The sequence below is a fragment of the Petaurus breviceps genome, unplaced genomic scaffold (assembly GCF_028583685.1).
Source record: "Petaurus breviceps papuanus isolate PSGF00001 unplaced genomic scaffold, PetGlider_PUasm1.0 90779, whole genome shotgun sequence".
NCBI lineage: Eukaryota > Metazoa > Chordata > Mammalia > Diprotodontia > Petauridae > Petaurus > Petaurus breviceps.
Window position 1 is genome coordinate 6,050,670 of NW_027187344.1, and position 13,249 is coordinate 6,063,918.

Sequence of the window (13,249 nt, forward strand, 5' to 3'; positions counted from 1 at the left end):
TATCAGGCATCTAGGTGGCTTGGTGGATAGAATGCCAGCCGGAGTCAGGAAGACCTGAATTCAAATTTGGCCCCTGACACTTACTAGCTGTGTGACCCTTTGCAAGTCACTTAAGCCTGTTTGCCTCAGTTTCCTTATCTGTAAAATGAGCTGGAGAAGGAAATGGCAAACCACTCCAGTATCTTTGCCAAGAAAACCCCAAATGGGGTCGTGAAGAATCGGAAACGACTGAAATGACTGAACAATCCAACAATAACAACAGATTTAGAAGTAGAAGGGATCTTAGAAATAACTGAGTCCAACCCCCTTGTTTTACAGATAAGGAAAATGATGCAAAGAGAGAGAGGTCCAAGGTATCAAAGCTAGTAGTGTCTGAATGGGATTTGAACTAGATGTTCCTGACTGCCAAACTAGGGTCCTGACTACTAGACCATACTTCTCCCATGATGCTAAACACCCTTGTGTTTATTACCCTCCCAACTCCATTCTGAAGGTTCAAATCCTCATCAGGCTTCAAGGCCTAATCCAAGTCCCAACCTCTTCTATAATTTTTTTTGAGCCCACACTGACCTCTCTCCCTCCCCTGCATTCCCATCTCCTTTACAGTTTCTATTGTACAATCTGGCCTTGACTTCTATATTGTCTAATATTGTTCTACAATTGTTTTGTGTATCTGGGTATGCTTTGCACTCTCACTCAGGCAGTGATCCACTGGGATGGCGGGCCCCTTGTTATATACTGTGCTCATTACAGTGCTTTCTGGCCCAGGGCTATACACATGGAAGGAATGCTTTATTACCTGGTGGGTACAATTCAGCTCCTTCAGCCTGCCATTCAAGGTTTTCTAAAATCTAGTGCAAACCTTCCTCTTCAGCCTTAGCTCATATTACTGTCCTTTGAACATGCTCTGCTCCAGTCAAACTGGACAAACTCTCTGCCTTCCAATTCTACCCCGTGCCCTCCAGCCTCCATGCCTTTACTTGGGTTGTTCCTTATGCCTGAAATGTCTCTTCTTCCCTCCTTTTCCTGTTGAGTTCCTCCCCAGGCTATAAAGCCCAAATCAATGTCCTCTCCTCCCATCCCCAATCCAAACCTTCCTCATAAGTTTCCTCCCTTGACCTTACATAGTAAGGTTTATTTTGTTGTTCAGTTGTGTCCAATGCATTTTTTTTCTTGTAAGGCAATGGGGGTTAAGTGACTTGCCCAGGGTCACACAGCTAGTAAGCGTTGTGTCTGAGGCCACATTTGAATTCAGGTCCTCCTGACTCTGGGGTTGGTGTTCTATCCATTGTGCTACCTAGCTGTCCCATATTTCACTGTTTGGTGACTGATTTGGGGTCTTCTTGGAAAAGATACTGGAGTGGTTTACCATTTTCCTTTTCTAACTCATTTTACAGATGAGGGAACTGAGGCAAAGTTAAGTGACTTGCCTAGGGTCACACAGCTAGTAAATGTCTGAGGCTGGATTTGAACTCAGGACGATGAATGAGTCTTCCTGACTCTAGGCCCAGCACTCTCTCCACTGTACCACCTAAAGCTGTTCCGCTTTGTTTATACCTTTCTAAGGTGCTTTCCATGTTTTACGTTGTATTGTAGTTATTTGTGTCTGGGTTATTTCCCCTACCAGGTCATGGCAGGGAGGGAAGCAGGGAGGTTGGAAATGGCATCTCATGTAATCTTTGTAAACCTCTGCACACAGTAGACATGACTGATGTGTGATACTGTGCTCCAATCTGAAATAAAAACTTTTTGAACTGAATCCCAGAGAAGCAACACCCTCTCAGGCCCCCATTTTCATCCCATTTCCCAGCTGTTCCTCAGCATCGTCTGAGGGAAAAATTAGGAAAAAGAGAGCCCGGGCTTCCATATACCCCATCCCCACCAACTTACGGAAGCAGCCCTGACGCCAGTAGTGACTGGGGAGGCAGTCATCACACTTGGGACCCGCGGCCCCTTCTCGGCACTCACAGTGACCGGTCTCGTTGCACCGGTCATTAATGGATCCTATCTGGTTGCAGTTACATTCTGTGCAAGTACAGGAAAGAAAAAACAAAATAAAAATAAGATGATGGTCAGTTTTACTGTTTTTTATTTTTAAGTAATTGGGGTTAAGTAACTTGCTCAAGGTTACACAGCCAGTTATTTTGTGTGGGTGCCAAGTATCTGAGACCAGAACCGATCCTGGGTCTCCTGACACCAGGGCAGATGCTCTTATTCACTGCACCACCCGGCCACCCCCAGTTTTACTGTTAAAACTCTCCCAATACACATAACCTCTCTCCTTAATTCCCTTGCCCCCAACTCCCTGCCCCCCATCTCCATTCACTGGTATAGGACCCTTGCCCCCAGAAATGATGGAACCTTACCAACCATCTCTCCCTCCCTCCCCTTGTTGTTCAGTCGTGTGACCCCATTTGGGGTTTTCTTGGCAAAGATACTGGAATGGTTTGCTGTTTCCTTCTCCAGCTCATTTTACAGATGAGGAAACTGAGGCAAACAGGGATAAGTGACTTGCCCAGGGTCACACAGCTAGGAAGTCTCTGAGTTGTGTTCTATCTACTACGCCACCTGGCTGCTCACCCTCCTCCCATTTTAGAAGGCGGGAACAAGAAGGAAGGCAGGGGGATACATTTATTGTATGCCTCCTCTGTGCCTGGCACTGTCCTAAGTGCTTTGCAATCTCATTTGATCCTCTCGACAATACTGTGAGGTAGGTGCTAGTATGATCCCCGCTTTACAGCTGAAGAATAGAGGCTTTCCCCAGAGGACCTTTGGAGGTTTGCCTGGGTCTGTGGTCTTTCTAGGGAGGGGGAAGGGCATGAGGGTACAGCTGTGCCCTCAGCCTCAGGGTGTGCCACATTATGGCTACACCTCTACATCCCAGCCTATCTGCATAGGGCAACCCTCACCACCCAAAGAACATTCAGTAGAGTGTATGGGGAGCTAGAGTAAACCAAGAGCCAGAGAATCTGCATTTAAATCCCTGCTCTCTGACCCTGGGTAAGTCACTTCCCTCTCTCTGGGCCTGTTTCTTTATTTGCAAAATGAGGGATTTCACTGGATGATTTTTGAGTCCCTTCTGACTCTAAATCCTATCATCACTAAGCTCCTCTGGAGCACTAACATTGTCTGGGTCATTGCAGATTCACACCCAATTACTATCTGGTTTCTGGCCACAGATGCTGAATTGGTCACTTTGATTCTAAGACATTCATTCATTCAACTATAATCATTTTCTGCCTATAACTTTCTGCTCACCCCTACCCCACCTTCCCACCCCAATCCATGTAATTCCTGTCTCACCTTCTCCTTCCTATGTACCTTGCACCTATTTTTTCTCCCAGGACTGGTTGAAGGAAGCCCTACTTATCCTTTCCCTATAATGTCAGTCTGGTTCCGATTAGCTCCATATTCACCCATTTATACACACACACACACACACACACACACACACACACACACACACACACACACACTGTTCTGTGTTCCATAGGGAAAAGGAAGGGATTGAGTCCACCGTAATCCAACCAGAAGGTTCTGACTGTCCTGCTGTAACCTAACCCCAGGCCCAGGGTGGCAGCCAAAGCACAATTTATGTTTGATCATCTGAAAGCTGATGGAATTATCCCTGTACCCTGGAATACCCAGAGCCTTAATACAGACTGACAGCTCAAGGCCTAGGGCCTGGGACAGGATGGCAAGAGGATTCCAAGTCTCCTTGCAAACAGGCTGCAGGCACTAGAAGTGATGCCCCCAGAGGACAGGGTTGCCAGCCAAACAGGGCCCAAAGAGCCTAATTGAGAAAAGGTGTGTACATGCAGATCTCTCTGTGTTTAGGGGGAGGGAGAACTGCACCAGCAGTGCAGAGATCAGTCTTCTCCTTGGGTAGAGGTTAAAAACAAAACAAAGGAAGAATGAAGGGCAGGCTTTGGGCAGCAGAAACTGGGCTCTACCCATGGCCAAGCTATCCAGATACATTCCCATGATCATGGGCTTTTAGGATTTGGAGTTGGCAGGGACCTCCCAAAGCTTCTTATCCAAACCCTTCTTTTAACAGCTCAAGAAACTGAGGTTCACAAAGGGGAAGTAACTTCCCCCAGGTCTCTTAGGTAGCAGAAACAGGATTTGAACTCAGGTCCTCTGCCAGCTGGCAGAGTTTCCTGGGACTCAGACTCCCTAGAAAAAGTCAGACATTAACTGATCGTTTATTGGCCTTCTGGAATGATCCCTCCTAGCCAGGAGGCATCCAACCTTTACTTCCAACTAAAGAATATCATATATTTTTTCTTTCTGGGCTGCCAGGCATAGAATCATTCATTGGTACCAAAAGTTAGAGCTTGAAGGAGACTTAGAGATTATTCTATAAGGAAAAAAAGTCAATGAATGTATTTGAGAGGGGTGCTTTGGACATTATTGAGTACAGCTTTCTCATTTTTGGAGATGAAGAAACTGAGGCAAAAAAAATGGAAAGGACTGGCTCAAGGTCATATAGATGTTTAGGGGTACCAGCAGGATTAAAACCCAGGTCTCCTGGCTCAAAGGCCAGGGTTTGTTCTGCCTTGCCCTGCTGCCCAGCTCACCATGCTCCCTCCAAAGGGAAGCCGTTCTTGATCAATAAATCAGCCCACAAGCATTTGTTATGTACCATTCAGTGTCTTGTGGCAGATACTGTGCCAAGGTGGTTGGTAGCTCTTGCTCTCTCTTCCCCAATTGGTCCTGTATCTGCTTGTATACCTCTCATATTCTCTCTCTGCATCTCTAGTAGAATGTAAATCCTTGAAGGAATTGTTGTTGCTGGTTTGTTGGTTTGTTCATATTGGCTATGTATCCCTAACTTCTGGCACTGTGTTTAGCACACTGTAGGCACTTAATAAATGCTTGTTGGATTGGTTTGGCATTCTGTGTTACCATGCTATTGGCATATCACTTCCTTGTACTGACTGCTCCCTTTCCCCTTTCCCTCTGGACTTCCTGAGCCTTCAAGGCCCTCTTGGCTTGCCTATGGCCCTGGCTGGGAGGCCTCCCCATCTGGCCTTCAGCACCAGGTGGGCGCACTCACCAATGCAGACATTCTCGTCATCGAGCTCGGCGGAGCCATTTCGGTAGTAGCCCAGGCGGCAGTGCTGGCAGTGTTGGCCACGGGTGTTGTGTTTACAGCTCACACAGGTCACCACATTCAAGAAGTCGATGTAGCTACAGCGGTTGGAATGACCATAACATTCGCAGTCTGCCAAGGAGCAAGAAGACGAATCACCCGTGGGCAAGGCAGACAGGTGTGCCACAGCTGGGAGGGACTTCAGAGGTCACTTCCCCTATCCTTATTATTTTGCAGAGGTTAAAAATAAAAAGCAGTCTGGACCCAGAGAATTCAAGTAACTTGCCCAGGGTCATTAAGCAAGTTAGAGGCTCTCCAATGGAGCAAGCATCTAGGTCTCTACGAAAGAATTCTTGGGGCGGCTAGGTGACACAGTGAACAGAGCACCAGCCCTGGAGTCAGGAGGACCTGAGTTCAAATCTGACCTCAGACACTTGACACACTTATTACCTGTGTGACCTTGGGCAAGTCACTTAATCCCAATCACCTTGTCATCCCCCCCTCAAAAGCAAATTCTCTTGCCCTGTAGTTTTCTAGGTCTCTTGCCATAAATCTCTGGTAGTCAAGGGGCAAAGGGGTCCAGGATTTGGAATAATCATTCTCACTAGCTTCCAAAAATCATGGGCAGCCCTTGGGGCTAATGGACAAATTCTCTTTGGGATTGACCAGTTTTGAGGTCATCTAACTCTCCTTTGAGAAAAAATGTCTTCCAGAAAGCTTTTAGGTACAGCAAACACTGCACTCACTGTTTGGGCCTGGGGATTTGGAGGACATGTTCATGGTGCCCTAGGCTTCTTGGGAAGCAACTATGAAATATCACTTAGAAAATATGGCCTAAAGCACAGGATTCAAAGAAGCATCAATTCAGGGCTTCTGGTGCTGAGCTGGGCCCCTGACTTGCCAGTTCCCATGGTAGGGATGGGGGGCAGCAGAATCCAATGAAGGTGAGGAACTAGGCTTTGACCAGGTGGGACTGGTAGACCCTAGAAAGGAGCAAGCATGCAAGGAATAGATGGGATGGGCAGATATCTGCAAGGGTTGGGGCAGTGAACTGAAAACACATCAAACATAACAGAATGGACAAGGAGCTTTCTCCCCCCGCCCGCCATGCTGCATTGGAAACAGGAACTTGGAAGCATGCATTCTCCCCAGAAAGGTGGCAGCAGCAGGGTGGGGGCATCATCCATGTCAGCTAGGACAGCCTTTCCCATTAGACTCGAATCCCTTCCAGACCGGAGACAACTTAATAAACCTTCATCTCACCTGTCCCTGGATTAGTCTTTGTTCCAGCCTGAGGACAACTGTCTTTGTTTCATCTTCTCTGTACATTCAGTGCTTAGCACAGTGTCTGGTACATAGTAAGCGCTTAATAAATTATTCTTGTTGGCTGCCTACCGTTTGAGGTAAAGAGGCCCATTCCCTCCCCTTTCCCACTCCCTAGATCCTTTCCCTTGAGATTCTGGGGGGTTAAAAGAGAGTCAAAGATCAGACTAGATCTGCTAAAAGAGGGAGGCAAATTCCATGATGTACTAACTGGAGTGTCTAGGGACTGGAAGATCCTGGTCATGTTTTTCTAGTGATGACATCATTAGGGCCAGAGATTTGGGGTTCAGAGGACAGGGAGGTGAGTAGGAAGAGGCTGGAGCCCAGCCTCCCCTTCCTCTATCTCAGGAAAGCAGGGTCTGCCTTTGGAAGCACTGGGCAAAATGCCCAAATGTCCTCTGGGATTGACCCACCCCAAGGGAGCCTTACTCTCCACTGAACACGGATTACAATGTTTATATCACATAATTACAATGAAAATGGTTTACAAGGTACTCTCCCCCAAGCAGATATACGTGATGCTTAGTATTAAGTATTATTGTCCCCTTCACACATATAATTGATACCATATTTTTTGCCTTCTCAATGACTGGGGAGGGAGAAAATTTGGAACTCAAAATTTTACAAAAGAATGTTAAAATAAAGGATAATTATATTAAAAACCCTATATATGTACACATATATGTACATATATAGATGCATATCTGTACATACATACATACATATATATATACTATTGTACCCATTCTAAGGATGAGAATTCAACTGAGCTTCAAAGAAATTTGTCCATAGGAACACAGCTTGTGAGTGTCAGAGCTGGGACTCAGCCCCAGGTCTCCTGATGCCATATCTAATATTCTTTCTATTACATCGTGCTTTGGTTCATAGCAAGGAAAGGTCCACTATCTTGAAAACATAGATGTCTTTGAAAAAGTATCTTCCCTCTGAAGAAGATAAGATTCATTTTTAGTGTCTTGGGAACATAGGGTCTTTGAGGGAACAGTTTCTGAGCTCTACTCAAGGAGAGGCAAAGGGCTCCATCCTCTCCATTACCAGGGGCCTGTTTGGCAATGCTCTTTACCTCCAAGAGAGACCAAAAAGATATAACCTTGATCTCAGCTTATTCCTCCAGTCTGGTTTTGTAGACAAAGTCATTGCTAAGAGTCCCATAGTCATTGCAGTGTGTCCAAGATGGTAGCAGGCAGACCCAGTCTTCTTCCTGCCACCAAGCCCAAGAGTCCCCAAGCTCCTACTTTGCTGAGGAGCCCAAGAAGAAAAAAGGTTTCCAAAAGGAAGCCTTTTTCTTCTTCAAGTACAGCAGACCCAAGCCTGGCCAACCTGAGGCTGGCTCTCTAGAGTTGGGAGGACCATAGAGAAGAAAGTAGTTTGACTTTGGCTCAGCCATTCAAATAGATGATCCCAGTTAGGTCCTAGGAATGGTCTTTTGGAACTCTCCTGTCTTCCTCCTGATGACCTATTAGGTCTGGCTTCCTAGCCCTGCCTTGATGCTCTCCTCTGGGACTCTTCTCCCTCTTACCTTTGAATACTTCAATGGGCACCACTTGAGGAGACTTAGGCTTGAGCTGGAAAAGTTTGGAGATCTTGGCAGGGACAGCAACAGTGGGGGCAGCAACAGTGGGGACAGCAACAGTAGTGGTGGCTTGGAGAAACAAGAGACAAGCTCTTTTATCACTTTCTCTAAGGTCTCTGGATATACAGGATAGGATGCCACAAAAAGGGCACTGTTGGCCTTATCAGAGGCCTGGAAGAATCCATCCAGGCAAAGAGGTTAAATAATTGGCTGAAGATCACACAACAAAGCCAAGGAGGATCCCAGCCTTGCCTGATCTTCCTTCCAATCCACCCTACATAGGTAGACCTACCAGATTAATCTTCCTAAAACACTGATTTTATATGTTTTATTACCTCTCAAAAACTTTAGTGGCTCCCTATTTCCCACAGGATAAATTTCAAACTCCTAACTTTGCAATTCAATGCTTCTATTCAAGGTAGTCAAACCTCTTTATTTTTATCTGCTACTAGATTCTAATCCAACCAGTTTATTTTTTTCTCTTCTGAATAAATCACATTCCTTCCTACCTTAGGCCTTTTCTCACACTCTTACCCAAAACCCAGAACTGGAATGCCTTCTCCAATTATATGCTCTATCTTCAAGCATTTAAGGCTCAGTTCAAGGCATACTTTCTCTCCCACTTAAGTTGAGTCCTCCTTCCTCTATACTCCTAGGACACCACTGCAAACCACGGAATCATGGGATCTTAGAGCTGGAAGGAATTAGTGATAATCTAGTCCAAGCTCTTCATTTTCCAGAGCAGAAAACCACAGTCCTTTGAGAAGGAGAGACTTGTCCAAGGATACATAACAAGGCAGTGGCTGGACCAGGACTTCTAGAACACTGGCCTCTCAAATCCCAGTCCAGTGATTGTATACTATCCCATGCATTCTACACATATCCCCAGCTGAACTGCAAGCTCTTGGGGGACAGGGACCAGGTTCTATTTATCTAAATATTCTCCACAGTACCTAACACACAGCCCACATTTAATGGAGCATAGAACTAAAAGGGACCTCATTGGTCATCTGGTTTTATTCATTTTTTACAATGAAAACATCGAGACCCAGAGAAGGAATGTGACCTGTTCAAAGGCATATAACTGAGATTCCAAATCAGGTCCTCTGACTCCAAAATCAGGACGATAAAGGGGCTCTCGGACATCTGCTTCTGTTTCCCTTTTAGGTCCCGATATCTCAACTCTTTAGAATTGGAGGAAGCCCCAAGCTAGACTATTGGCCCCCATAAAAAAAATCATACTTTGCCCTTCAGTGCTCTCCAAGGCAGAGAGAGCCATCATTCATCTATCGGTCCCCATCACAGTTGTGTTGCTCACGTTGGCAGCCAGCTCTGGGAGCTGTTGACCAGCAGAGGGTGCTGAAAGCCTTGATTTATTCTCTACAGCCCCTTAGAAACACAAAGAGACTTCATTCTCTAGCAGACTAGGGATTCCTGGCAGAGAGGGTGGGCCTGGCAAGATTCTTGAGATCCCAGCCTTCCACGACTTCCCAGTTTGGAATAGACTCCTTTCTTAGGGCTAAGGATGTTCTTTCTGGGCAGCAGCAAGAATGGCAGGGAGAGCACAGGGAAGTAAGAGCTGAGAAAGTTAGCTTCTGGTTCTAGCACTGCCTCTGACTTCTGCAGGTAAGTTATTTCCCTTCTTTGGGCCTTAGTTTCTTTATCTGTAAAATGGGGGTCATAAGTCCTGCCTTCCCCCATCTCACAGGGCAGTACGGTGAGGACAAAATGAGATAATGGATGTGAAAGTGCTTTTGAAACTGTCAAGCATGATTCAAAATGTGAAGGGAATAAGAATTTACATTGTGCCTACTATATGCCCAGTGTGCTTTACAAATAATTCATTCATCCTCACAACAATCCTGTAAAGTAGGTGCTATTATGACCTCCATTTTACAGTTGAGGAAACTGAGGCAAAGAGAGGTTAAGTGACTTGCTTAGGGTCATACAGTTGGTATCAGAGGTCATATTTGAACTCAGGTCTTTCTGACTCTAGGCCCAATGCTCTCTCCACAGTGCCACCTAGCTGCCTTTAAGGCCAGGAGGAAGAGAGAGGGGCAGTGCTTGTGTGTTGTAGAAAGAGCTTTGTGGCTTTGAAGTCAAAGGATCTGGTTTCAAATTCTGCTTCTGTCACTCTGTGTGTGACCCTGGGCCAGTAATTTAACCTCCTTGGACCTTTGTCTCATCTATTAAATGAGGGGGCTTGGACTAGATGACCTCTGTGCCTTCTAGCTCTGAATCTGGGTCCTTCCATTATTACTTAGTACAAAAAGATCACAGATATGTTCAGTTTACCTGATCTTCCCCCATGAAAAAATCAGAAGAATAAATTTTTTTCCACCTGTCTACATGACTCCATCTCTTCATCTGCCTCCTTCTCTCTTCATATTCCCCATTGCCTATTGCTTCAGGAGACTGGATCTTAGATGTAGAGTCAGAAGGGAGGATGGAGCCGTATTGGGAGGGCCTGGAAAGGACCTTCACACTTCACAAAGTACCTTGCCCAATGTCACACAAGAAGTGGGTAAGAGTGCCAGGATCCCATCCCAAATCCTCTCATTCCAAAGATGGGCATCCTCTACTCTAAATTCTAAATTCCTTGGCTTAGCATTCTAAGTCCTGGCATTGGTTGGTATCTCATATCTAAAACAACAATAATAATTTCTATTTCTCCAGTGCTTTCCAGTCTACAAAGCGCTTCCTTTATAATAAGTGTGTAAGGTAGGCAGCATGCAAGTTTTCTTATGCTTTTCTGGCCCTGGACCTTCTTCCCAGAACACTAACCTGTCTGTTCCCTCTTGGTTGGTTTCTCCATTATTTCCTTCCTCTAACAGCAGCTTATTCTTGACCTTGATACTTTCTCTGACTAAGTTGTTTTCCCTGTTCCTTACTGAAATCCTCCCCATCCTTCAAGGCCCAACTTGTCTTATCGAGCTTCCTTCTCTGAACCCCTACAGCACTTAGAGTTGATGCCCCATGGTCTAATCCTTACTCTTTGAACATGTCATTCTTCTGCTCCAAAGCTTTCCATGGCCTTCTGCCAACCCCACCTTTTCTTAACCAGAACCATAAAATCCAGGGTTAAAGATTTGCTCTTATATATTTTTTTATCTTTCACTTTGTATCACCTATTATGTGCCTGGTAGGAAAGGCCTGCAGCAGGTGATACATACTTGTTAACTGACTTGTACACATATATGCAAATTTATATATATATATATATATGTGTGTGTGTGTGTGTATACACACATGTATAAGGGTTACTTTCTTCCAATAAGATTGTGTGCTTTATTTAAAGGGCACAATGGGAAGGCATACATTGGCCACAACTCTTGTCCATAAGTATATATAGAAAGGCAGACACATTGCCCACCAGGTGAAATCTGGGGCTAGCTAAGCATCACGACTGAGGTCAGGACAGCTGCTGCCTTCTCCCCAGTGATCTCCATCAGCAAGTATTCACTTCTCTGTAACGAGGTGAACATCATGGCCAGAGCAGGTAAGGGGAATAGGTTGTGGGAGGCTCTGGGAAGATCCCTAGGTGACCTCAGGTGTCTCCTGGTAAGGGGAGGCCACATGCCATAAAATCTCAAAGTAAGCACCCACAGATTCTCAGAGCCAGCCTATTGCTTTCTGAGTGGCCTCATCCCCAGGGCAGACCAGAGGGTTACCCAGGCTGCAAGGATTAAAGTCAGATTGGAATTCCAGTGAGCATTCAGCCAGACAACTTTCCTCTCCAAAGCTGTCTGGGTAAATCCCTCAAATGCCAGGCAGAATTCCCAGTTTTGGTGGATGGATCAGTAGCACACTCTTCCCCTGGAAAAATGCAAACTTTTCTAAGTGGCAATTTGATAATGGAAAGAGCCCTTCCTGGCTCTGGAATCAGAGGACCTGGATTCAGATGTTACTTTGATACTATATGTCTGACCTCGAAGAAGTCATTTTATCTTTGCAGGCTTCAGGGTCCTCATCTCTAAAATGAGGGGGTCGGACTAGATGGCCTTGGAGGCCCCCTTCAGATCCATGATCCTTCATGTCTCAGAGCACATGGGATCACATCCCTGTAGGAGTAACTCCTACCTTAGATTTTCTGGGTTACTCTTATAATTTCCTGACTTTTATCTTAGAGGGAAAGGGAGACACATGTATAGTACTCTGGAAGAGATAAGTACTCATTAGTGCTCACTGAATGAAGAATGAACCAGAGCAGCTTACTCTGCCCTCAGTGACATGATATCACACAGAATGCCTTCTCCTTTCCCCCACTCCCTGGGTGGTTTTACTCAATGTCAATCCTCTTCACGAATGATCCTCAATGTTCTCCCCAGCTGGAGAGACTTGATCTCCTTCCACAACTTCTCATTTTAAACTCCATTCCTAATAGCACTAACAACTGACATTTCTGTGGCATTTTAAGTTTTGTAAAGCACTTTGCAGACATGATCTCATTTGGTCTTCACAACCATCCTATGAAGTAAAGGGGCTACTGATAGTAATATCCTCATCTTATAGATTTGGAAACTGAGGCAGAGAGAAGTCAAACAGCTGGCAATTGTGTGTGTGTGTGTGTGTGTGTGTGTGTGTATGGGGGCAGGATTTAAACCCAGGTCTTCCTAACTCCAAATGTAGTCCTCTATCTACTTCACCATACTGCTAAGGCTGTAGGGAATGCTCTCCCCTTATCTGATTACTTGGAAGAGAGTCCAAGATTGGACTAGCTCCACCAGGAGGCTGGACAAGTTCTCATGGTGCCCCGGCCAGAGCTCATACCTGGTTATCCCTTAGGAAGGTAATAATAATAATGGTGGACATGTAGCATGTCAAGCTTTGTAAAGTGCTTCATATACAATAGGTCATCTGGTAGGAGAAGAATAGTTTAGGATCACAGACTCAGAGCTGAAAGGGGCTTTAGAGGCAATTAGGAACCTGAGGTGGCGGGGAGGGAAGGAAAGGAGGAGAGGTGGAGGGGGAGAGAGATGGAAGGAGGGAGGGCAAGAGAGAGAGAGACACAGAGAGAGAGAGAGAGAGAGACAGACAAACAGACAGACAGACAGACAGAGAGACAGACAGAGAGAGAGAGACAGAGAGACAGAGAGACAGAGAGAGAGACAGAGAGAGAAACACAGAGAGAGAGAGAAAGAGAGAGAGACAGAGACAGAGAGAGACAGAGAGAGAGAGACACAGAGAGAGAGAGGAGGGAAGGAAAGGAGGAGAGGTGGAGGGGGAGAGAGATGGAAGGA

The 13,249-nt window shown here is 45.7% G+C and overlaps 1 protein-coding gene across 4 annotated transcripts in view; it reads right to left on the reverse strand.

Annotated features, from left to right (window-relative positions):
- NTNG2 (netrin G2) overlaps nt 1-13,249 on the reverse strand; it is a 103,592-nt gene that overhangs the window by 2,755 nt on the left and 87,588 nt on the right. For 3 of the 4 annotated variants that reach the window (XM_069069309.1, XM_069069308.1, XM_069069311.1), the window contains 3 exons: nt 7,956-8,078; nt 5,060-5,227; nt 1,891-2,025 (listed from right to left, as the gene is read on the reverse strand). In XM_069069309.1, the coding sequence (XP_068925410.1) occupies nt 1,891-2,025; nt 5,060-5,227; nt 7,956-8,078 (426 nt within the window). The remainder of the gene's footprint in view (nt 1-1,890; nt 2,026-5,059; nt 5,228-7,955; nt 8,079-13,249) is intronic. The other variant, XM_069069310.1, reaches the window with a different exon arrangement.